The following is a 23,129-nucleotide window of genomic DNA, read 5'->3' as shown; positions in this document are numbered from 1 at the left end:
AAAGTGATAACATGTGATGCTGCGGTAATGACTCATTGTAGCCTCGAGGAGAAGGATATCCATCCAGTAGACTGAACAGCTATGCTTATCAGCTTTTAATCGTTAAGGCCATACAGTATATCTGCTTAAATTTGCTTAATCTATTTAAACAAAATTGCATCATTTGAAGATAATTATCAAAAAAGTTTATTTTTTTCCTGTTATCGAGATAAACCTGCAAGCAAAGCCTCTATTAGTTCCTAAAATAAAAGGAAAATGGATAGGCAAATACTCTTCCTTCTGATTCAGGTAATACATTGTTTTACTGGGAATCTGCAATGCAATTATTGTCAGCATTTAACAAGAAAACAAGGAATAAAATGCTCTACAAAAAACTATTATCATTATGCCCACCATATCTGCCATTCACCCAATGTATACATTTAGCAATGAAGAGATCAACTTTCCGAACGCAAGAACTAACTCTTATTAAAGTAGATTTCACTTGCATCAAAAAGTGGGAAACTTGTTCAATGAGGATTGTTGTGAACCACATGAGTTCAGAATTCTTGGATACTCAACAGTTAGCTGGATCAGTCACATAATCAAGGTTAGTAGTACGATGGCCTTGGAAACTGAAAACAGACACCTGTCCTAAAGCAGGGCAGATATTTAAGGGGCATCACCGCTCCAATAAATAGGTTTTCAAAGCTTTAATTAAAAACCCTTTCGGTAACCCTAACAATTATTACCTTTAGAGCCAAGAAAAAATAACAGTCAATTTCTTTAACTACAACTGTTATTCTATATGACTTTCAAATCTCTCCATTTACATCAGCAATAAACCATGCACATATTTCTGCAGATATAAAAAATATCAGAATGCTTCTATTCTGGAATTATCTTTTATAATCAATTTAAGATCTAGTTTCTTTATTCAATAATAATGCAAAAAAATATTCTGGCTCTGGGTTAGTGGCTGAAAGTGGAACTTTAGTCAGAAAATGAAGTCCTCCTAGATCAGTTCAGGCTGGCCCATTTTGCAGGTATAGCTATGTAAAACATTATAAATAAGTGTCTATACTTGTTTAAAATAAAGTAATACACTGCCTTACCCTGTTGCTCCCTATTTTTAGGCATTTTTAGGCACTGTCGAGATCATAGGGGCAAATTTGCTGACAGCCTTGGAGTTGAACTAAACCCTCCTATCCTTTACAGCCAAAGAAGCTGTTTCTGTTTGAGTTGCAACTGCCATGGGGCTGAACATGTGATCAGTTATGAAACCATCCATTTGATGGTTTGACGGTTTAGTTGAGGACACAAGCAAATGTGACAGCAACCTGGATTCCAGGAACGTAACTGTTTTCTCAAACCAGTAAATCAAAGGGTTTAATTCTGCTTTATGATTTACTGCTGGGCTCTGGACTTTAACAAAATGGCAGCCTCCAGCAAGAAGAAACAGGAACAATGCTGAAGGCACTTTACAGCACACACTCATTTTGGTTGCATAATTATTAATGTGGAATGTATGTTCTTTGCTAAAAAAAACATTATTTTTTTAGTTGTTAAGTTGTTATGAGTAAAGTTCCACTTTAAAGTAACCATAGCCCCCCTGGCTCAAAGCTCTACTAAACCAACAAGCAAACAATTATATCATAATATTCAAAAAGAGAACATTTACAAAAAGTACATTTAAAATTGAAAATATATTTTACTAACAATAATAATGGTCCAAATCTAAATAAAAGATATTAATTCAATGTTTTTTTTAAAAATACAATAGAAGCTCTAAGTGTCGTTTCTCTCTGGTGCTTCGTTTCTCTGTTATTAGCTTGAAAGGTTTTCCAACCCATGAGATAACATGAGCAAAAAATTTGTGACGAGGAGGGAGATAAGCAGGAAGCTTGTCTATTCAGAATACAGCCCTGCATGTTCCTTCCTTCCTCTGCCTAAGTGGAGGGGGGTGTGTCCCTTTCTTTCAATCAGCTCTCTCACAGTGTCTCAGAGCTGTTTACTGTAGTTGTCTACTTCCTTCTCTGTACTATTTACAGATGCATAAGGACTTTATCACTTTGAATGGTTGTAGGGAAGAGAAGACTGCAGTTAAACAAGTAAAACCTATGTAGGAAGATTTGTTTCATCTCTGTGTACCACCTGAGGCTATTCACTTCACTGGGTATATGTGAGGGTTTACAACCTTTTTAAGCTTGCAGTTTTAGGTTAGGAGCACTATGCAAATGCAACATAACCCAACTGGATGCCTGCAACTCCTTGCTTTCATTTCTGGAAGATAATATGGAAAGCTAATAAAGAGATGGATATCAAGTGTTTACTCATCTCCAGTGTTAGATCTTCTCTCCAGTGCACAGCCACCAGCACTTGGGATTGGGTAGCACCCCCCTGACTCCACCTACCCTAGTCTCAGCATTCTGTAGACTCCAGCAGCGGACTCCAGCCCTTCTCTGGTCCTCCCTCCAGACCCTACACTTTCTGCTTTCCAGCTCTTCCCCCAAAAGCAGCACAAAGTAAAGGGGGTGCACTGTGATGTAAAAGATGGTGTTATATTTTCAGTTCTGAGGTTTACAGCCACTTTGAGCGTAATGACTGCTCTGTTAAAGGTTTAAATGTCTGTACTACATGGACTGTCAGGTTTCTGAATGGACATAAACAATGGTATGTCATTCTCAGATGATTACATCTGACCTGGGAAAAAATTCTGGTTAGGGGAGAGTGGCAGCATCAGAATCTGAAGCCTGCCGAAATTGTCAGGAATTGGTATTCATTTTAAAATATATAGAGGATCAAGATGGTATATGATAAATGTATCAGTGCATAACTGGTTTGGGAGTAGTCTGGGTACTTATTGGGGTTTTCTGCATTGCAATATTTTTTACTTGCACCTTTTATCTCTATCAAACAACCCTAATGTTTGCAAACCTCTTAATTTAGCACAATATTTTCCCATTTGACATTTTACTGATATGGCAAGCTTACAAATCTGGTAACATTTTGGTTTCTTTAACAGCTTTGATGTAGATACAGTTTTCAGCTCCAGTGGTAGGTAAAGCAAAATCTCAAGCAATATCAAGGAGAATATATTACATATCTCTTACCATTATCACTGATTGTATACTTACATGAAATCTTTGGTCCACCTCACAGTTAACCTGCTTTCTGAAATCCTTTGTGTATAGAAAAATGAGAAAAGGAAAACTTTAGATTATTTCTAACACAATCAGCATGAAGTACTCCTTGTTAAATCCCTACAGACAAGCCTGACTGACAAGAAACATTGGTTATAGAGAACTATAGCCTTTTCAGAGATTTTAATACACACAGGAAAGATATCTGTTTAATTTAAACAATCTAATAATACATGTTCATTAAAACAAAAACAAATTTTATGCATATACTGTGCATGCAAACCAATGGTCATATTTGCTCACTGAGTATTCAGACTCTGATTCTTGGCTGTGCTTCTTTGATTCTCTCATCTGACTACAAATAGACCAGCTAGTATGTGGGCATCTGTTTATTGAAAACACTTTCTGAAGTCTATATTGGTGTAAAACACCTATATTGCCCTGGAAGCCAGGGATCATATGATCTTAGCTTATGCTTTGGGCACATAGAAGGACTCGGGAGAGCTCAGGAGCAGCATTATTTATTTATCTTAAATTATTTATTTCATATTCAAGACATTTTATAATAAAAAGCTATTTAACTGAGAATAATAATGTTATTATTACTATTATTAAATAAAACTAAAAATTTCATTTCAGACAAATTATACAATGAAGCAATTAAATAAACAAATCCAGATGTAGGGGTTACCTTCAGTAAAACAAAACTGCACATAAAATATGACTAGAAGATCCACTGATAAAGACAGCTGAATTTGCTCAACTGAGCTTGAATCTGAAACATTTTTTTATGATTGGAAGTCTTATTTTCCTATAGGGAAGCTCGAGAAGTAGGGGACATGGCTAAGCTCAACTTCTCTTGGAAAAGTGTAATCTAGAAAATAGTCTTAGTGCGCAGTGGTCCGACTCTCCCATCATCAATACAAGATCTTGGTAAAAAAAATGAATGCAACACTGGATGGGAATAAATCTTGTGACATTGCAGAAGCTTATCGAAACAATGCCATAGCGAATGAGTGCCGTAATCAAAGCCAATGAAATATTAGAATGCATGACCTTTTTTTTTTTTTTTTTTTTTGGTGGCAACTTTTTTTTTGGCCAGGCAGTGTATTTCTAAAGGTTCTACTGACATGAAATTTTTCACCACATGTCGGTATTTGGACCTTCCTGTATTTGGAGATCAATTTTTTTTTCCTCGGGACATAGAGAGTGCCCCCTTGTCCTCTGTGATGACCTTAAATTTGACCATAACCAAGTTGACTATATGGACCCCTTATATATTTGTACATGTTGATCATATACCCCATTAATCTCCCCTTCTCAAGAAGAGCCCATATAACAGCCCATGCAATCATACATACAAACACATACAAAGAAACCAAAACAAATAAGTTCAGGCGATGGAGACACCACTTCCGCGTTCCATCTCAAACCGGAACTTCCGCTGTTACGATCTCACGTCCCGACGCGTTTTGTCAGCACTTCGCCAACCTCATCAGGGGTCACGTGACCCCTGATGACGTTGGCGACGTGCTGACAAAACGCATCGGGACGTGAGATCGTAACCGCGGAAGTTCCAGGTTTGAGGTGGAACGCAGCTGGAACGCGGAAGTGGTGTCTCCATTGCCTGAAAACCGCGATCTCCTTGATAATGGCTTATTGAAACATAACTGTAGTAAGTGCAATTTTAATTTAATAAATTGTCCACTGTTTGATACTACGCCATGAGAGCCCCTCTTTCTTTTCTTTAGATATCTTCGATCCCAATGAATTAAAAAACAGGAATAATACCTCATATTTAAAGGGAGAGTGACCCATTTAAAAATCCACTGTGTATATCTAAATACAGAAGGATATTTATGGGTTATCGTCCCATTTTAATTGGTGGAGAGAGATCATTGCTTATGTGACCCCCTATAATCAAGGGGTCCGATATATCTGGTAAGCAGCACTCACTGGGTGAAGGAGTGAAGGTGAAGTGTATCTCTACTATCAAGATTCAGGATACTGACAAGTTGCCTTGAGATTGAGATATCTCTCGCTGGCCCTTTTGCACTAGAGACTTTAATAGTTTAATATATATGCGCAATTTCACCTCTTGCACGGATTTTCACTTTGAATGGTTTATTTATAAATCACAATTTTAAATATAATTGAAATTTAAGTTTAATTGAAATTTAATTCAAATTAGCACTTGTACTGTATATATTTATTTAATTTATTTAATTTATGTATGTGATTTGCTTGAGCTCCGTACCCCCCTTATAAGCTTCATTAAATAAATTTCAGTTAGCGGGTTTAATACTTTGCCCCTGGGTCATTTCACTTTATGACACATAGCTTCATTTCTGAACTTATTTATTTTGGTTTCTTTGTATGTTTGAATTGCATGTTACCGACATGTGGTGAAAATTTCATTTTAATAGCACCTTTAAAAATATATTTATCAAGAAAAATGGTGACGTGTTCAATACTTATTTTACCCGCTGTATTTTTTTATCAGTTTCTCCATTATCTAACTTAATTAAGCTTGTGGATTCTCCAGAAATACGTGCACCTTGCTAAAGAGAAATGGTATATTGAAACCTACATTCTTAAGACACAGCTATCTATTTATCTACACTTCCTCATGGAAATATCTGAGCATTTCCTTTTGGAAACCATCAATTCTTCAAGAGTACTGTATGTAACAGCTTAAAGCTGAACACTGTGATAAGCAAACACTGTCTAAATCCCAGGTGCCCAACAAGCCACCCTGGAGCTGCATGTGGCCCTTTGGCTCTTACTTTATGGGCCCTGAAGGAGTTTTGTTGCATACTCAAGTGAAGAAAAGAGATCAGTTCAAATGCCATGTAGTTATCAAATAATATGGTTTATTTTTTTCCCCAACATCTTACTTTTTCTGTGCTGCCCATTACTTATTTTTACGTTTTTTATTTTTATTTTTTTTATTTCTCTGATCTTTTAAAATTAGTTTTGATTTATATTTTGAGGCATTATCAAATGTGCCAAAAGAAATTGTCTAGCATCTGTAGCAGTCTTATGTAATGTCTCTCCAGTCTATGACTTCTCCTGAAGCATTTCTCTAGCCTCCTTCCAAAAAACAACTCTTATAGCATGTTTGAAGTATCTCACCATCCCCTGTAGCTAATCCACATTCTCCGACCATCTTTTGCAGCATGCCTGCACTCTCAGACTATATTCCCCCTGCAGTCTCTGGCAATTTTTTATATCATTCCATTCACTTGATATTATGCGCTGCCCTTTAGTGCTGTCAGTGATTTCTACTAACGCCCTCACTGGTCAAAATACAAGAGATATGTGTATTCTTACTTGAATTTTTCTGTGGTTTGTGCATTTCTTTCAGAACTGCATAGTAATCTAGAGTACAACGTTTCCTTTCCTGTGCAGGAGCTTCTTGTAATAAAGACCACTTTACGCTGCCACTGCCAGAGTTAAACAGCAACATTTTTGTTTTGTGGTGTCACAGATACACCAGTGGGGTTACATCCTCATTCATCATTAGGGTACAGGAGCTGTTCTGAAGAAGGGAGAGGCTTTGTTCCCCTGAAACACGTTGGCTTCATCATGCTTTGCTACTTCCAATAAAACAACAACATATTTACTTAATTTTGTTTCTCATTTGGATATCGGGTGCTCTTTTAACCTACCACTACATGTAATAAAGACCAGTAACTGCTGCTCTCTCTTCTTATGGGGGACAACTGGCCTTGTATCTGCCTCCCTGTAGTTTTCTTATAGCCTGCTCTTGCCCCACAGGCTATGTGCAGCTCAGTGATAATGTCACTACTATTTTTACATGGTAATATTTAGAGTTAAAAGGCCTGATTTTACTCAACCACCAGAGAACTACATAGAGTATATAATGCTACTCACTGAGCTGTAATAAACGCATGTTTTATTATTCAAAAATATAAACTAAGGCGAATAACTGCAAATTGTCTAAAGCATTAAAATGGCACCAATACCCACACCATACACACCTAAAAACATGCATCCACCTCTCTCACTGTAAACAGTATACTCAATGAGCCCCTACAAAAAACAATGCATGATATTGTAATCAAATAATCAAGGTGAATAATGGTGATCCCACGCATGGTAGATAAATGAAGCTATGGAGACAAAAAGTTCTCTTACAAACATGAGAGCGCTTACAATATGAGTCAACCAGAGATCCAGGTTCCTCCATCTGTTTCTCCACCTGGCACCTTGGAGTATTGATATTTATCATCATTTTCCATAAGAACACTACCATTAGATGGCCATTAGCTTGTCTCTTTTTTGCATCACAATGCATTGAACTTTTTGTCTAACAGTTTACCATTAAACGACATACTGTATGTGTACGGTTTTAAATGTCAAAGGATTTAATTTGGGTCTGCCAGTTGTGTGATTTACGCACCTCTGCCACACTGCACTGTCAGAAAAATTATTTCACTGTATCCTGGTTCAGATTCATGACTTCCTTCACCAGCTGCTGGAGAAAGCGAACAATGAAGGAAGTCACAAAACTGGATCAGGACAAAGGAGTGTCAAAAATTAAGATATCCAGTGTAGCAGCAATGCATTGATCACAAGGTTGGCTAAACTATTACAGTTTACACAGTATAAATGTAACTTAGCAGTATATAAAGCCATAGAGTTGGAGATATAAAGTTGAACTAATTAATAAATTGTATACAAGTAGAAATAGACTGCTTAAAAAATTAAAGGAACACTTTTTAATCAGAGTAGAGCATCAAGTCAATTAAACTCTTGGGATATTGATCTGGTCAATTAAAGTAGCAGAGGGGGTTGTTAATCAGTTTCAGCTGCTTTGGTGTTAAATATATTAACAGGTGCACTAGATGGGCAACAATGAGACGACCTCCAAAACAGGAATGGTTTTACAGGTCGAGGCCACTGACATTTTTTTTCCCTACTCATCTTTACTGAATGTTTTTCAATAGTTTTGCATTTGGCTAGGGTCAGTTTACCCAATGATAGCATGAGGTGATACCTGGACCCTATAGAGATTGCAAAGGCAGTTTAACACCTCCAGGATGGCATATCAATACCTGCCATTGCCAGAAGGTTTTCTGTGTCTCCAAGCACAGTCTCAAGATCGTGGAGGAGAGTCCAGGAGACAGGCAGTTACTCTAGGAGAGCTGGACAGGGCCATAGAAGGTCCTTAACCCATCAGCAGGACCAGCATCTGCTCCTTTTGCAAGGAGGAACAGGATGAATACTGCCAGAGCCCTACAAAATTACCTCAAGCAGGCCACTGTTGTGAATGCCTCTGACCAAACAATCAGAAACAGACTTCATGAGGGTGGCCCGAGGGCCTGAGGTCCTCTAGTGGGCCCTGTGTGCATTGCCCGGCACCGTGGAGCTTGATTGGCATTTTCCATTGAACACCAGAATTGGCAGGTCCGCCACTGGCGCCCTTTGTTTTTCACAAATGAGAGCAGGTTCACCCTGAGCACATGTGACAGACGTGAAAGGGTCTGGAGAAGCTGTGGAGAATGTTGTGCTGCCTGTAACACCGCTCAGCATGACCAGTTTGGTGGTGGGTCAGTGATGCTCTGGGGAGGCATAACCATGGAGGGAAGCACAGACTTCTACAGGCATGACAATGGCACCGTAACTGCCATCAGCTATCAGGATGAAATCATTGGACCCATTGTTAGACCCTATGCTGGTGCAGTAGGCCCTGGGCTCCTCCTAGTGCATGACAATGCCCGGCCTCATGTGGCGAGAGTATGCAGATAGTTCCTGGAGGATGAAGGAATTGATACCATTAAACGGCCCCACGCTCGCCTGACCTAAATCCAATAGAACACCTCTGGGACATTATGTTTTGGTCCATCTGACGCCACTAGGTTGCACCTTAGTCTGTTCAGGAGCTCAGTTATGCCCTGGTCCAGATCTGGGGGGAAATACCCCAGGACACCATCCAGGCCCTGACATTGTCAGGCATGCATACAAGCACGTAGTAGCCATACAAACTACTGAGTACCATTTTGAGTTGCTGCAACAAAATTTAAGCTAAATGGACTAGCCTGCTGCATAATTTTTTCACTTTGATTTTCAGGGTGTCTTTGAATTCAGCCCTCTGTAGGTCGATAATTTTAATTTCCATTGAATGATGTAGCATCCTTTCATTCCTAACACATTAACCAGTCCAAATCAGTATAGATATCCAGCATGATATTTTTTCCCCAATGAGATTGAATGTGTTTTCAAGGTGTTCCTTTAATTTATTTGAGCAGTGTACATGTATACACTTTTTAAACCTTTAAATAAAAGAATTAAAAAAAAAAACTGATTCACTTTAAAACAGGGTCCAAAATGACCCACAGAGAAAGAGGCAAAACTAAACAGTGCAAGCACCTAAACACAGTAATTCAGATATTAGTTTCAAAACGAACATTGCAACAAAATAGTAAAAAAAAAAAAAAGAAAAAGAAAATCAAAAAACAGACCTCCCCAGACACTGCAGAATATTTTATACTGCTCTACAATAATGAGGTTATGCAGTGTGTGTAAGTAATCGACTCAAATATGACATGACACATTTCCATAAAATAACGTTACAGCATATTCGATAGGGAAATGTACCTTTTGTGCTACTAAAAAGGTCAGTCTACGAATCCCATGGTCCATTAGTATCGATTTCTGTTTAAATGAATAAAAGTATATATTAATAAAAATTTGCATTATTTCTATAAATGTATTAAAATTAGAATTCATACCCTTGTAAACAAACTTAAAAATGCTACATATTTTGTGTTTTTATAGCTCCTGGTTTTTAAGATACACAAAAAAGGGGGAGATAGAAATATTTTTTATCCCTGACTAGTAGTTAGCAGAGGAAAAAGGAATAAAGGAAGATATCTTCAAAAACGTGTATCCAAGAAAAAAAAAAGTAGTGCGGACATGAAGCAGTTCAGTAATTAGGTAACATTTTAATTTCAACCAACTGTCTCTAACATTGTAATGCTACTGTAAATGTGTTACATGTTAAACACGTGCTAGTGTAGAACACCCACCTAATCCAAGAAGTAGCTTCTTTTTCAGGTGTTAATATCCTATGCAAACCAAATTTGTAATTTTTTTTGTGGATAGACTGGGGAAACAGCTGTTATTGACGTTCTATGTTCCTAACTAAACTGATGAGTAGTGAAGGGGCAAATAAGGGAAGGGAATATTAGTAGATTGGGAACAGTTTAAAAACTCAGTGCATTTCTTTTGCTGTCTGTGTCCTTGTTGAAGAAGCTCTCCTCACTTTATGTTAGATTGCTAGAATATGAAGTATAGGGGCAAAAATAGCAAAAGAATGATGAGTGAAGTTCTAACTTTTCCCCATTCTATTATATTTTTTTTTCTAGAGATAGCCTCTTAGTAACAGTTGTCAAAATCTTTTTTTCAACGTCAATCATGCAGCATATACTGTACATCATGGATGCTCAACCTGCGGTCCTCCAGCTGTTGCAGAACTACAACTTCCATCATGCTTCTGCCTTTGGGAGTCATGCTTATAACCATCAGCAGCTTGCAATGCCTTATGGGACTTGTAGTTCCGCAACAGCTAGAGGGCCACAGGTTGAGCACCCATGAACATGAATCTGAAATATGTACACATGCCCCATGCCATTTCCAACTTGTACATATATGTTGGGTAAATAAGTGTTTTTGGATTTTGTTTTAAATATAGAAACCTTTTTCAGAACACTGAAAGTTTATTTTCTTTATATAAATTACTTCATCATTAGGACACCTATGTGGGAAGGTATGGAATAGGTTTAGCAGACAAGAATAACCAATGAAAGGTGGTATGACTGAACCGAGTCAATGTCTTGGTTAAGTAATAGTGCATGGTACCTGCTTTTGTCCCATTTATGTTTATTTAGCTGTTGGGCAACATGAACAGACCTAAATCATCAAACAGACCTAGATGTTCAGGGGAACAATTATGTGATGGACAATAGAAGTGTTTTCACTATGACTACATACCAAAGCACCCACCACAAAATGTTCTCTCTAGACGATGGCCTGGTTATGTCACCAAACCAGAATACAGACATATTCCTAGTGTGTCTGCACACACCCGCTACTTCTTGCAGTGTGTCCTATTCTTGAGGTAGGAGGAGCCCTGAGCCTCAGTTAGGTCCCAAAAAAAAAAAGAAACTGTGTAGGGCAAACGAATATTGAGGTCTGGCTGCAAAGTAAGATGTGGACCTACGGATAGAGATTTATTCCAAACCAAAGCTCTACAAAGTTTCTGGGCTTCAGGAACCAGACCAGAGCTTACTGAGCTCTAAGAATAAAAATCTTGTTTTCTCTATAGGTGGCACAAACCCTAGAGCCCCTCAGCCTGTGCAGGAGAGAAACCTAGGCAACACATGGAAACAGTCTACAATTCTGCCATCTAGTGCCCCACAGTAAATATGGCCATTGCACAATCAGATTTTAAATCCCCTACTGGATGTTCAAGCTGATTTTTCTTTTTTTTTTTTATAAAAAGGTTGATTCTTTATTGAAAGAATAAACATGACAAGGTGTATAATAAAACGACAGAACAAAATAGTCTGTGACTTGGTGGTGACACAGGTAAGATTAGTAAACATACCTGTAGCAATAAGTGTACACAGACATTATGTTTTAGCATGAGAAATTAAACTTACAGAAAACTAGACCTTTGAAAAAAGGGCATAATTACAGTGGATCAAACATATAATAAAAGAGCAAAGTTTTAATTACAGCTTTATCGTAATGGTGAAGAGATTATGCAGGGGAAGTCAGCTAGTTTACGGTATATAGAGTGAGTCGGCAATGAAGGAATCCCTAAGGTCCTAGAGAAGAGTGGAAATGACAATTATACATAGGTACTTGCCTTTTGTAACCATTGGTCCCATATTTTATTATACTTAGAAAGACACCCTCTATGAAGATAAATAAGTTCTGTGTTGGGTAAAGAAGCATTAACCTCTGCAAGCCAGGCATGGAAAGTAGAGGGATCAGCTTGCATCCAGCCCCTATCAATTTCTTAGCACTAAATAAGGTTTCATGGGGAAATATAGTCATTAAGTTGTATGCGTCAGGGTCCGGGAATAGCCCAAATATACTTTGTTTGGTACTTAGGGATAGGGGAGATCCCATGGTGTCATGTAGGAACCACACCATTTTATTTCCAATACCCCTAAATAATTGGGCATGCCAATAATATATGGTAGAAGGTGCCAGGGGCTGCTGAACATATTAAACATAAGTGGCTGAGTAAACTGTGTTAAGTTTCTGTGCTAAAAACATGAATGAAATAATAATGAATGACAAAACAAGATAAGCCGCATACACAAACCTATAGCGAAAGTCCAAAATACATATAAAAAACTGTGCAGGGCTAGTGTAGAAATTGATAAATGCAATTTATGTGTGACAATAAATGAAATTCAATCAAAAGAGTGTCCTTGTATAAAAAGGCAAATAAGTGTATATATAAAAAATTATATATACCAAAAACTGTGAACTCCACTCAGTGAAAAAAACATTAATAACTCCAAAAAGGTGGATAATAAATAAAGTCCTGGAGTGAATGATCAGAAAAAAGTCCCAGCAGATGGATAATAGGTAGTGTCCAAAGGAAGGATCTTCACACCATGAATGGAAGGAGGTCCCCCGTGAGATGGAAACACATAAAAATGTCTGCTTACCAAAAAGGAATGGCTATCAAACTTAATAGAAAAGCCTCACACGCTTGAACAGAGGGAATGTGCTGACTGCACCCAATATCAGTCCGCAGGATGAACTTAGGCCAGGACACATACGAGCCATAAATGTAAGATGAAAATAAAAAGGCACATAGTGTAATACTGAATATATATTAAAACCAATTTATTAAAAAAGAAGTACACATACATGAACGCCAATGTACCAGGCATATCGTATACAGTAGATGTAGATGAAAACCGCGGCGTCCCACGTTCTCACAGTGCAAGCCGGCAGAGAATGGGGGCGTGGTGACGTCACGTCTGGCACCGCCCAATGTGTTTCCTTGGTGGAAAGTGGCCCTTCAAAAATCTCTACCTGCTCCACAGTTAATTCAGGGAGCTTTATAGCACTTAGAAAATCTAGTAGTTCTGAAGCTGTGTAGGATGCTGAGGTATAGTATAAGGTACTTAAAAATTTACTGAACTCTACTACGGTGATTAGCTTGGGGTTAGTAATAAACTGCATCTGGGGATTTTGTAATAATAACCATGGCTGGTCTAGCATTTTGATGGGCAAGGTAAGCTAAAAGTTTACCAGAGCGCTCTCAATGCTCAAAAATGAATTTACAGAAAACAATTGGTTCTTGAGAGGCACCAGTTGTTTAATGGCCTGTTTAGAAGTGTGTTTAAGTCTGGAGATATGGGTAGTAAGAATTATGCCAGCATGGAGCTTAAAGGATTCCCACACAATTGGGGGGGGGGGGGTTGCCATGTCAGCATTGGTAATGAAGAAGAATTTCGACTCGGTACTTAGCTCATCAGCTTCGGGTATAGAAGTTAACCAAAAATGGTTAGGTCACCATATTGAGGGAGATGACTTACTGGGCTACAGTACTCGCCTACAGTACAGGGAATGGTCCGAGAGTAAGCGGGGGCAAAACCCTACAACCAGAAGCAGAGGTAGTAAGGTCCTCAACAGTAAAATTAAATCTCTACGAGACATTCTAGAGTGGAAGGCAGAAACGCACAAGTAAGCCCTTGTTGATGGAAACTTATGTCTCAACGAGTCTATCATTGCAGAGTATGTCATAAGGTGAGAGAACCTGGTTTCATGGTCAAGGTGTAGGTATGTGAATGTGGGACCTAATTTGACTAGGCAGGGATTTAGGGCGGTATTAAAATTGCCATACCAGATGGCAGGAACAGATAGGCGGTGTGACAATGTAGAATCAAACGCTAAGGAGCGCAGAGTTGTATGGGGGAGGTATATAATCTGCCATAATTAACAATAAGGAACCAGTTATTAGGGCATAAAAGAAAACATATCTACCCTGAATATCTGAGACTAACTATTAGCTCAAAATGCACAGATTTAGCTATGAGTAGGGAAACACCTCAGGAGTGAGACGTGTATTTGATGCGGAACGCCAACCCTATTCAGGGTCTTTTAGGGCACATTGTACTTGTCCTACCACATGGGTCTCCACCAATGCAATAATGTCAGCATGTTGGCTCTTAAGGAAGGAGAGTAAAGCTAATCTCTTTACTTTGTCATAGAGACCCCTTATGTTCCATATAAGAAATTTGAGGGAGTCCGTAGAGGGCTACTGGTAGGCTGAAGGGTAAAGCCAGGAGTGAATCTCATAGGCAGGGCTGTAATAACGCCAAAGACATTGCCATAGTATATATCTATAGCATACACAAAAGCTTATCATATACCTATGATAAGTCAGTTGCTGGTAAGTCACAGAAAACCAGAACATTCATGCCTATCCTGCTGTATATCACCCTCAACTCATGTGAACATTTCCTCAAACAACGTCCATTGTGTGTGGTAACAAACCACAAGAGGAGACCAAGCTGATTTCTATTTATAAAGGGAGTCTGATTCATCCCATCTGGTTCTTACAGAGTTTTAGATTTTAGATGTTGACAAAGCTGGGAACGAGCCTAGATCTACACATCTATGTTTTACTGGGCTGACTATGGATGGACCAACCTGGAACCAGTGTTAAATCATGTACACATCCTATTTAAAACCAGGCTAGGTCTTAATCTAATTAGGCTATAACGCAGCCAACAATATGTTCGGTTTCTACTGTGCTACTCTGATCAAAGATTATTGCTCATTGTGCTTTTCACAGCATTTGTACACCAACATCCCAATCTATTTGGGAAACTATAGTTACTTGAATTCTGAAATCCATGTTCTATAGTAATTGCAATGTCTGTCTGTGACCTAATAAATAATTAGAACACTTTATGTTCCTATTACCTGCTTCCAATAAACTAGTGACAGCGCTAGGCATACACTGTAATCTAGGCATGATTTGATAGAGCATAACACCAAATTATGGTATACAAAGCATGTAAAAGATTGTTAATAGAAGTACGTTCATCAAACTTAGCAAGCAAATAAAATGTGTTTTAATTGCCAACAAACAGCTTCTGAACTGTATTTTTGCACAGACCCCTAAGACTTTTTAAATCATTATTATTCTTCAAATAAATTCTAGATTTAAAGCAGCATGCTAATAAATGGCTAAACAGCATCATACAGTTGCAAAACAATGGATAAAAAAATGATTTAAATTGATATATACATCAAGCAGATTAATATGTTTGTCAATGAAATATAATGTATGCAGTTTATCAAATACCCCTTTCCTGAAAGTGAGATCCATTTCAGCAATTCCTGTCTATATGCACTCGCACTAACATTAACATCATTAGGACCAGATTCCTAACAGTAACAATAGTGATCAATTCAAGATGAGGAAAAAAAAAAAAAAAAAAACAGAGTATGTCTGATCCATTGGTCACCAGTTAGCTGACCATATAAACAATGACCACACTGATCTCTGTCAATCAAATGGTGCTGGTCTGAGAGCAAATGTAAATATAATCAGATCCATTACAAAATTAGAGCTCCAGTGCAGTATCATTGAGTCCTATTCCTAGAAATGTGCCCAAGAGAGCCCTACGGGAAATATAAGTAATCATGACTGTCTTGCCACTTATTGTGTTTCATAGTTCTTAAAATCACTAGAGCTGAAAGCGCAATCCAGTGCCTACTTCAGAAGCAAAAAAAATATGTGCAAAAAATGGATTGCAATTAAGAAGAAAAAAATATATAGCAAGCTTTGGCAATAATATTACTGTCCGGGAGAGAAAATAACTGTAATACCCTGAGTTTTAACATCAAAATTGTTATTGCTTTTAAAATTCCACAAGTGGCATATAATGACAGCATAGCAACAGGATTCTGATTACATTGTAATAATGTGGGTTTCTCAGTCAGTCTACAGTTATAACCAGGCGATTAGGCAGCAGCACCTGGAAAAACTCCATTAACGCTGACTGCTTCCATCTCCTCTGCAAGTCATTTACAAGTATATGATCCTAATTTCTATAAACATGCTGGGGCTGAGATATTATTTGGACAATTGGGATTATTCTAGTAGATGCTTAAATGTTTTTTTTTTCCTCCCACTGCCTGAGGCTTGATACAGATGAAAATCAAAACTATCTTTTTTTCCGCTTCTGTTTGTTTTTAAAAAATAAATACGGATTTCCTTTTCCCACCTCCACCAAGCTAGGGAAACATAATGCTTGTGAATAAGCCCAAGTTTGAGTAATGTGGTAAGAAGCAGAAGTCATTTTTAAAGTACAGGTGCCAAAACAGCAGGGATTTTATCATTCTGCATACAAATCAACAAAAGAATAATGACTATATATAATAAGTCTGTATGTGACTTGGAGTGCAACATTTATTCTGTCAATTAAACGGTATCGTTACAATTACATTAAATAATAAGGCAATACCTAAACTTTAAATGTTACCAAGGCCAGTTCTTCTGACATAGATATTTTAGTTGTTGGTAGGTGCTGATAGATTGAATCATGCACAAGGTTCTGGCAGGAAATTTCTCATGTACCAGACATCAGTGGGTGATTTAGTATACCTATAACAATACTTACCTTTGGCACAAGTGGAGCAGAGTGCAGGGCGAGCCCAAGATACAATAAAGGCAAACCTTATATATAGGTACACATACTGAGCATGTAAGTGTGCTTTTTTTGAAACTCCTTATAATTGCAAGCATTTATAATACAGAAAATTGACAGACACATTGCCAATAAACACAGAGAGTTGTAAATTGGTACAACAGGGCGCAATATCAAACAACCTACATGAGAAAAATCCACATAACATGACCAAATATACTGTATGTCGTAGAGTCATAGGAAAACGGCAAATTTGCATTTAAACTAGTGATCGACCAATAATGGTTTTTCGTTGCCGATATCGATATTTTGGCCAATGCATATTGGTAAAGATTTTTTATTTTTTTTGACAGGTACTTTTGTGGTGGGATCTGGGTGTCTAGAAGACCCCAAACCCCTCCTCTGCACTTAAAAGCATTCAAAATGCCAAGTTTGGCTGTTTTGAATGCTGTCATTTTTTTTAAAATCTGGCGCCAGACAGTACCGGGAAGTGATGTCACTCATGACATCACTTCCGGGTTTTTGCATGGAGACCCAATCAGAGCCGAATGCAGCTTTGATCGGGTCTTCGGCGGCAGTGTAGGTTGCAGAAGGCGGTGGGAGGAGGGGGGGCGTCCCGCTCCGCTCCTTGTAATGACAGCCGAGCAGTTTCTCAGCCGCATCGGTTGTCATTACAAGACTGCCGACCGTCAGGTATGGACGCTGGTACCGGGGTGATGCCTCTAGCTGCAGGCATCACTCCGGTACATGCACTTTCCCGAAATATCGGCAATATCAGTAACCTCCGGGGGCTGATTCCGATATATCTGGAAAAGTGCATACCGATTTGCCGATAATCGGTCGACCCCTAATTTAAAGCACAACAATATGAATTTGGTGCAGAAGAATAAACCAAATCTGGGAATATTTCTGTACTATGGTGCCATTCCTTGGCAAGGTACAAGTTTAGAGTCAAAAGCATTAATGCAAAATATACACAATGAGCCATAAAATATGACCACTAACAGGTAACGTGAGCAACATTAATTGTTTCATTACAATTGCACCTGAAAGTAGGTGGGATATAGCAGGCAGCAAGTGAACATGTTGTCCCTGAAGCTGATGTGTTGAAAGCAGAAAAATGGGCAAGCATAAAGATTTGAGTGACTATACCACGGGCCAATTGGTAATGGCTTGATGGCTGGGTCAGAGCATCTCCAAAACCGCAGCTCTTGTGGGATGTTCCCAGTCTGCAGCGGTCAGAATCTACCAAAAGTGGTCCAAAGAAGGAAAACTGGTGAAGAGGGTCACTCACGCACATGAGAAGTAAAGGCTGGCCTGTGTAATCCAATAGAATAACTACTGTACCTCAAATGGCTGAACAAGATAATGCTGATTCTAACAGAAAGGAGTCAGAACACACAACACAGTGCATCACAGTTTCTTGCGTTTGGGGATGCATAACTGTAGACTGGTCAGGGTGCCCATACTGACCCATGTCCAAAGCCAAAAGCACCTACAATAGTCATGTGAGCATCAGAACTGGACCACGAAGCAATGAAAGAAGGTGGCCTGGTCTGATTAATTCAATAATGGTTTGAGGAACATAACAACGGGTTTGACTGGGCCTCCAAATTCTCCAGACCTCAATGCAATCTAGCATCTGTAGGTGCTGGAAAAACAAGTATGATCCATGGAGGCCCCATCCCGCTACCATTTCCATCCATCCATTGATGTGGTGAATGCTTGGGCAAATTATGGCATATGCAAATTATGAATTTAGGTTAAAATCCTTATTTGCAAGCCCAGGAAGGTCCAGTAAATCTGTGTGGCAGTGAGTAAGCATCACAAGTCCTACTTAGGAATCAATGGGGAATCACTAATAAAACTGACAGTAAATACATGCTGTCCAATTCATGTGGATGATCTTGATGAGTTAATCTGAGGTGATATGAATTTTTGAACTATTACAGTAAGTTTTAGTTTTTTTATTGTGTCCATATATCCTTGTGTCCTGTTGAACTGATACCCTTTTTAATTGAATATTACTATTGTCATTGTTAATGATGATTTGATAACAATTAAATAGTTTGCCTATATGTAGTTTTAAATTGCCTACGTTTGTCATATGTGGACACAAAAGAGGTCTGAGAGGTCCCGAGGAAGCTGGGTGTCCTGGAAAACGTATTGACCCCTTTCATGCCAACCATGTCAACCTCCCAATATTTTGAGATAGGTTGTTGTTATCATTTGTTGACCTTGTACACAAGATAAAATGCTTTTATAATGTGTATGTAGCAATCATGATTGTAATCTTTGTATACGATAAAGATTGATGACATTTTAATGAATGTGTATTTACTATTGGAGGTATACATAAAGTCCAATATTTCTGGTTTCTGTTTTGGTTTACAATTTTTAGGGATGATACCTCCTCTGGTATACTGATGGTTAAAAAGGCCACCACCTACACGCTTATTTTTGCAGGATCGGAGGCAACCTACATCCACAGAATATCTGTAGTTAGTTCTCCAAGTTGTTTAACACTTCTTAAATGGATACAGGTCTGTTAACTATTTGGGAGGCATAAAATTCATGTCAGTAGATAGAACAGTTAATGATTCTGCAGAGAAAGGTGCGAAAAGTACACTAATGGCCTCTGTGGTCAGAATCAGCAATCAATAGAACAATTTGGCCTGTAAAATCCTACATGACTAAGATGAATTCATCCCAGGATAGAACCAAGGAGGGGGCCATGGCCGATCAAGCTAAGGAAGGCTGGCCTTCAATACTCACAAACCCGCTGCTACAGGTTGAGGGGTTAAAATGGGTAGAGGCAACAAGTTCACTGTAGTCAAAAAGCAAAGATCAACTGAGGATAATCCATGTGTCTCTTGGCAAGCAATCATCCAATGAAATCTGGGTACAGCTTCCAAAGTCATTACTGAGGATACACTGATCCAGATAGCTGCCTATAGAGACTAGCTCAGTTAGCTTGTAGAAGAATCTTAAATGTAAAAATAAAACATAGTAGGAAGCGAAAAGGTTAGGTTTTATTTTTCCTCAGCAGATAACAGACATCCATTCTCCTAGGACAGTAGAAAAAAAAACTAAGGCTGGAAGAAGGGGGGATTTTACTGGGCTTGCACTGTTTTTGCTTGCCAATGTCCAAATCCTACTGTATGCCGCAATATGACCCAACAGTTACTGAAATCCCTCAATGAAGAAAGTGGTTTGTTCAAAATTAAAAAAAAAACATTTTTATCTAATGTGTTGCTTATAATTCAAAGAACAGGAGAATGAGAGTCTGACGGTATTTCTGTTCCTAAATACTTAACTGTCATTGCAACTGCACAGGAACTTTTTTTCCCTTGGTGTATCATAACAATTTGACACGGAATAATATTCAAAGCCTTTTATGTTCTGGATTGACTATTACATACTCATAATTTTTTTTCCATAGGGGCTCATTCACAGAGGGGTTTATTCCTGTTCAGAGTGAAGAGTCCTTTGTTTGCTTTTCTGTCCTAGCGTTGAGCTATGTGCAGGCAGCCCATGTGGGCACATATCAGCTGTACGGACTCACCCACACATCCCAGTTTGACAGGTACGCAGGTGCACGGTCAAGGATGTACAGGTCCTGAATGGGGTCCATTAACCCACCCCTGTGTATCTGTAAAATATGGCTGTGCAGGTGAATTCATACACCGCATGCATGTCCATTCACTATTATAGGGTGCCTGCTGAGACAGAAAAGTTAACAAGATACAACATACAGCGTGATTATAGTAAGAACAAAAACATACAAAGTATAAATGCATTAATGTTATATTAGTACCATGTTTTACTCTGATAAAATGGACATGATCATTGTACTTACATTGTTTTGGGTGAACTCACGGAACATTGAAGCAAGTCCATCATCATCAATGTCGCAGTCAGTTTTGATGGCTATGTTGAGAATGTGGATTGGTTCATCTCGGATACTCTGAACATAGAGAACTTACAAATAATACTTAGAAATAGAACATTCTTTAAAATACAAAAACAAGGCAGACTGGCTGAAAAATAAATAATTTATTGGCAGATCACCAGGTGAAATAAAGGAAAAAAGCCTACAAAATAAAATGAATGCAGCCACCACATCTAAGAACTGGTAAGCTGCAATATATTACATTTTGTTTTTGGGTTTAATACCGATTTAAATCCAAACCCGCAATAAGTAATTTATGCAACATACTATACCAATTATTCTGACCTGGACTACACTACCCTTCATACATTAGAGATAATTGGTCCTCTCCCATACCCTTAGTTCATTAATTATGTGTAGCAGAAGTTGAAAACCCAGTGGAAATTTCAAAACTATTTGGAGTGCCAACAATAATCACATTTTATTTAGTCAAATTTTAAAAATATGTAATTTTTTAAATTATAAATAAAAAAGGCTTAAGTGGGGTGAAATATAGCAGACCTGTCTGAATGATAGCTCTGAATATTCCACAGGGAAAGGCAAACTATTTCCTCTTACATCATTTTCCATAGAAACAGAGGATCACATACTGAGGTTAATTTACTAAAGGAGTTTGAGAATTTATTGTGTGAAGATATTCACTTCAATTATCCAATGACATATAAGTAAAATCACTGTTTACCTATCCCCTTTTTCACATGATTGGATAATTGAAGCAAACATCTTCATGCAATATTATCAAATCCCTTAGTAAATCAGCCTTCCCACCTTTTATCTCTTGTACCAAACCCCATAAAGTAACACTGCCCTTATGTTCAGCATAGAGTAAGTCCCCTATTAGGCAAACAAAAACAAATTCATTTTTTACAATTTCTGAATAAGATTTGTTAAATTTAAAACTATATCTGATGCACAGTTTATTGGTACAGCTCAATGTAACAGGCAAGTATGCAGGTGGTTTTTTTGCAAACAGGAATGCAGTCATATGTTAAGAAGGTCTAATTATTATTGTGTTACAGTTATTTATGCAAAGCTGCCTGAAGTATTAAGATACAACTACATAGGAGAAAGGATCCCTATACATTGAAAACAAAAAAAAACTCAGTTAAAAATTAAAAAAAATAAAGTAATTTTAAAAAACAATACAAAATTCCCAATGATGTATACAAAAGGCTTCTATCCAATTATAACGTGAATAAAGCCCAATTGAAAATCAATAGGACACACTCAGGTCTGGCAACACAATAAAATCAGGTGCATAACATAATGAATAACAAATATTAAGTGACGTGAGTGGTAAGGATGCCTATTAATCAAAAGTGTATAATACATAACAAAGAATGCAAAAGTGGCAAACTCAAAAAATACCAAAACATGTTAATAGAGTAGATGCTCGGAGGGAAAATTCTAGTCCACACATTACATTGTAGTTGCCAAATCATCATGGGCTTACTTTCACCTTTCCTGTTATATAGCGCTTATGGCTAGTATATCTAGGTGGTTTGGTGCTACAAGTATTTAAAGTGCATCCCTAGAAAAGAGACCTCAACCTGTGAACACAACTGCAAAAATACATCAGATATGCCAAAATCAGGATTTTACTTAATTGACCGTAAACCTGAGTTGTATTTAATCTACTGTAGCCAGATGAATCTCACGTGTGCTTTTTAGTGAGCACAGTTTCTTTTCACATGATTTGGCCATGTCTGCCAAATCACCTGCGACATGGCAATTACAACCAGTGGGTGGACTTAAACACTACAGCTATTCCAGACTGAAAAACAAAAGACGTGAAAGGTAGGCTCTGCCCCTGTGTACATTTCTAAGACTAACTTGTAATTCTGATTGAAATGCTCAATGAAAACAACCTGGTTAATCCCAATAAGTGGCAAGTCAGATTTAAATATTACCATACATGTAAACACATCACACCACTTTCAACAATAAGTTTAACAAATCTGTACCTTATTGTCATCTTCATCATAGAGAGAAGGATGGCCAGCTTCTGGAAAAATAGGACTCTGAGGAGGGGAGTCCGAGAAGCAACTCATGACATCATCAAACATTCTGAGAATAAAAAGACATTTTAAAATATTTATATCACATTTTAATAGTTAAAAACTTGGAATTTTTACTGAAGACAGAAAAATATGAAAGGTAATAAAGTGCATTTTTATTTAATCCCCACCATCAATAAATAAATCCTGTTCAACGTCACGTGAAAGGTTTAAGAAAAGCTTTTAAGGCTTCTCGAGTATCTCACTTTCACATAGCTGACATGCAGCAAACTTCTCATAAAAATAAAGAGGCTGCATTAATCTAATCAGCCTTTAT

At 37.9% G+C, this 23,129-nt stretch overlaps 1 protein-coding gene across 2 annotated transcripts in view; it reads right to left on the bottom strand.

Annotated features, from left to right (window-relative positions):
* Positions 1–23,129, bottom strand: part of ACACA (acetyl-CoA carboxylase alpha) — a 525,165-nt gene that overhangs the window by 232,276 nt on the left and 269,760 nt on the right. For both annotated transcript variants that reach the window (XM_082245775.1, XM_082245774.1), the window contains exons 31-34: positions 22,760–22,862; positions 20,703–20,810; positions 9,747–9,803; positions 3,117–3,161 (exon numbers count right to left, since the gene is read on the bottom strand). In XM_082245775.1, the coding sequence (XP_082101901.1) occupies positions 3,117–3,161; positions 9,747–9,803; positions 20,703–20,810; positions 22,760–22,862 (313 nt within the window). The remainder of the gene's footprint in view (positions 1–3,116; positions 3,162–9,746; positions 9,804–20,702; positions 20,811–22,759; positions 22,863–23,129) is intronic.

The sequence above is a fragment of the Pelophylax lessonae genome (assembly GCF_965119305.1).
Source record: "Pelophylax lessonae genome assembly, chromosome: 2".
Classification (NCBI taxonomy): domain Eukaryota; kingdom Metazoa; phylum Chordata; class Amphibia; order Anura; family Ranidae; genus Pelophylax; species Pelophylax lessonae.
Note: the sequence above shows the minus strand (reverse complement) of the source record. Positions and strands in the feature narration are given on the sequence as shown.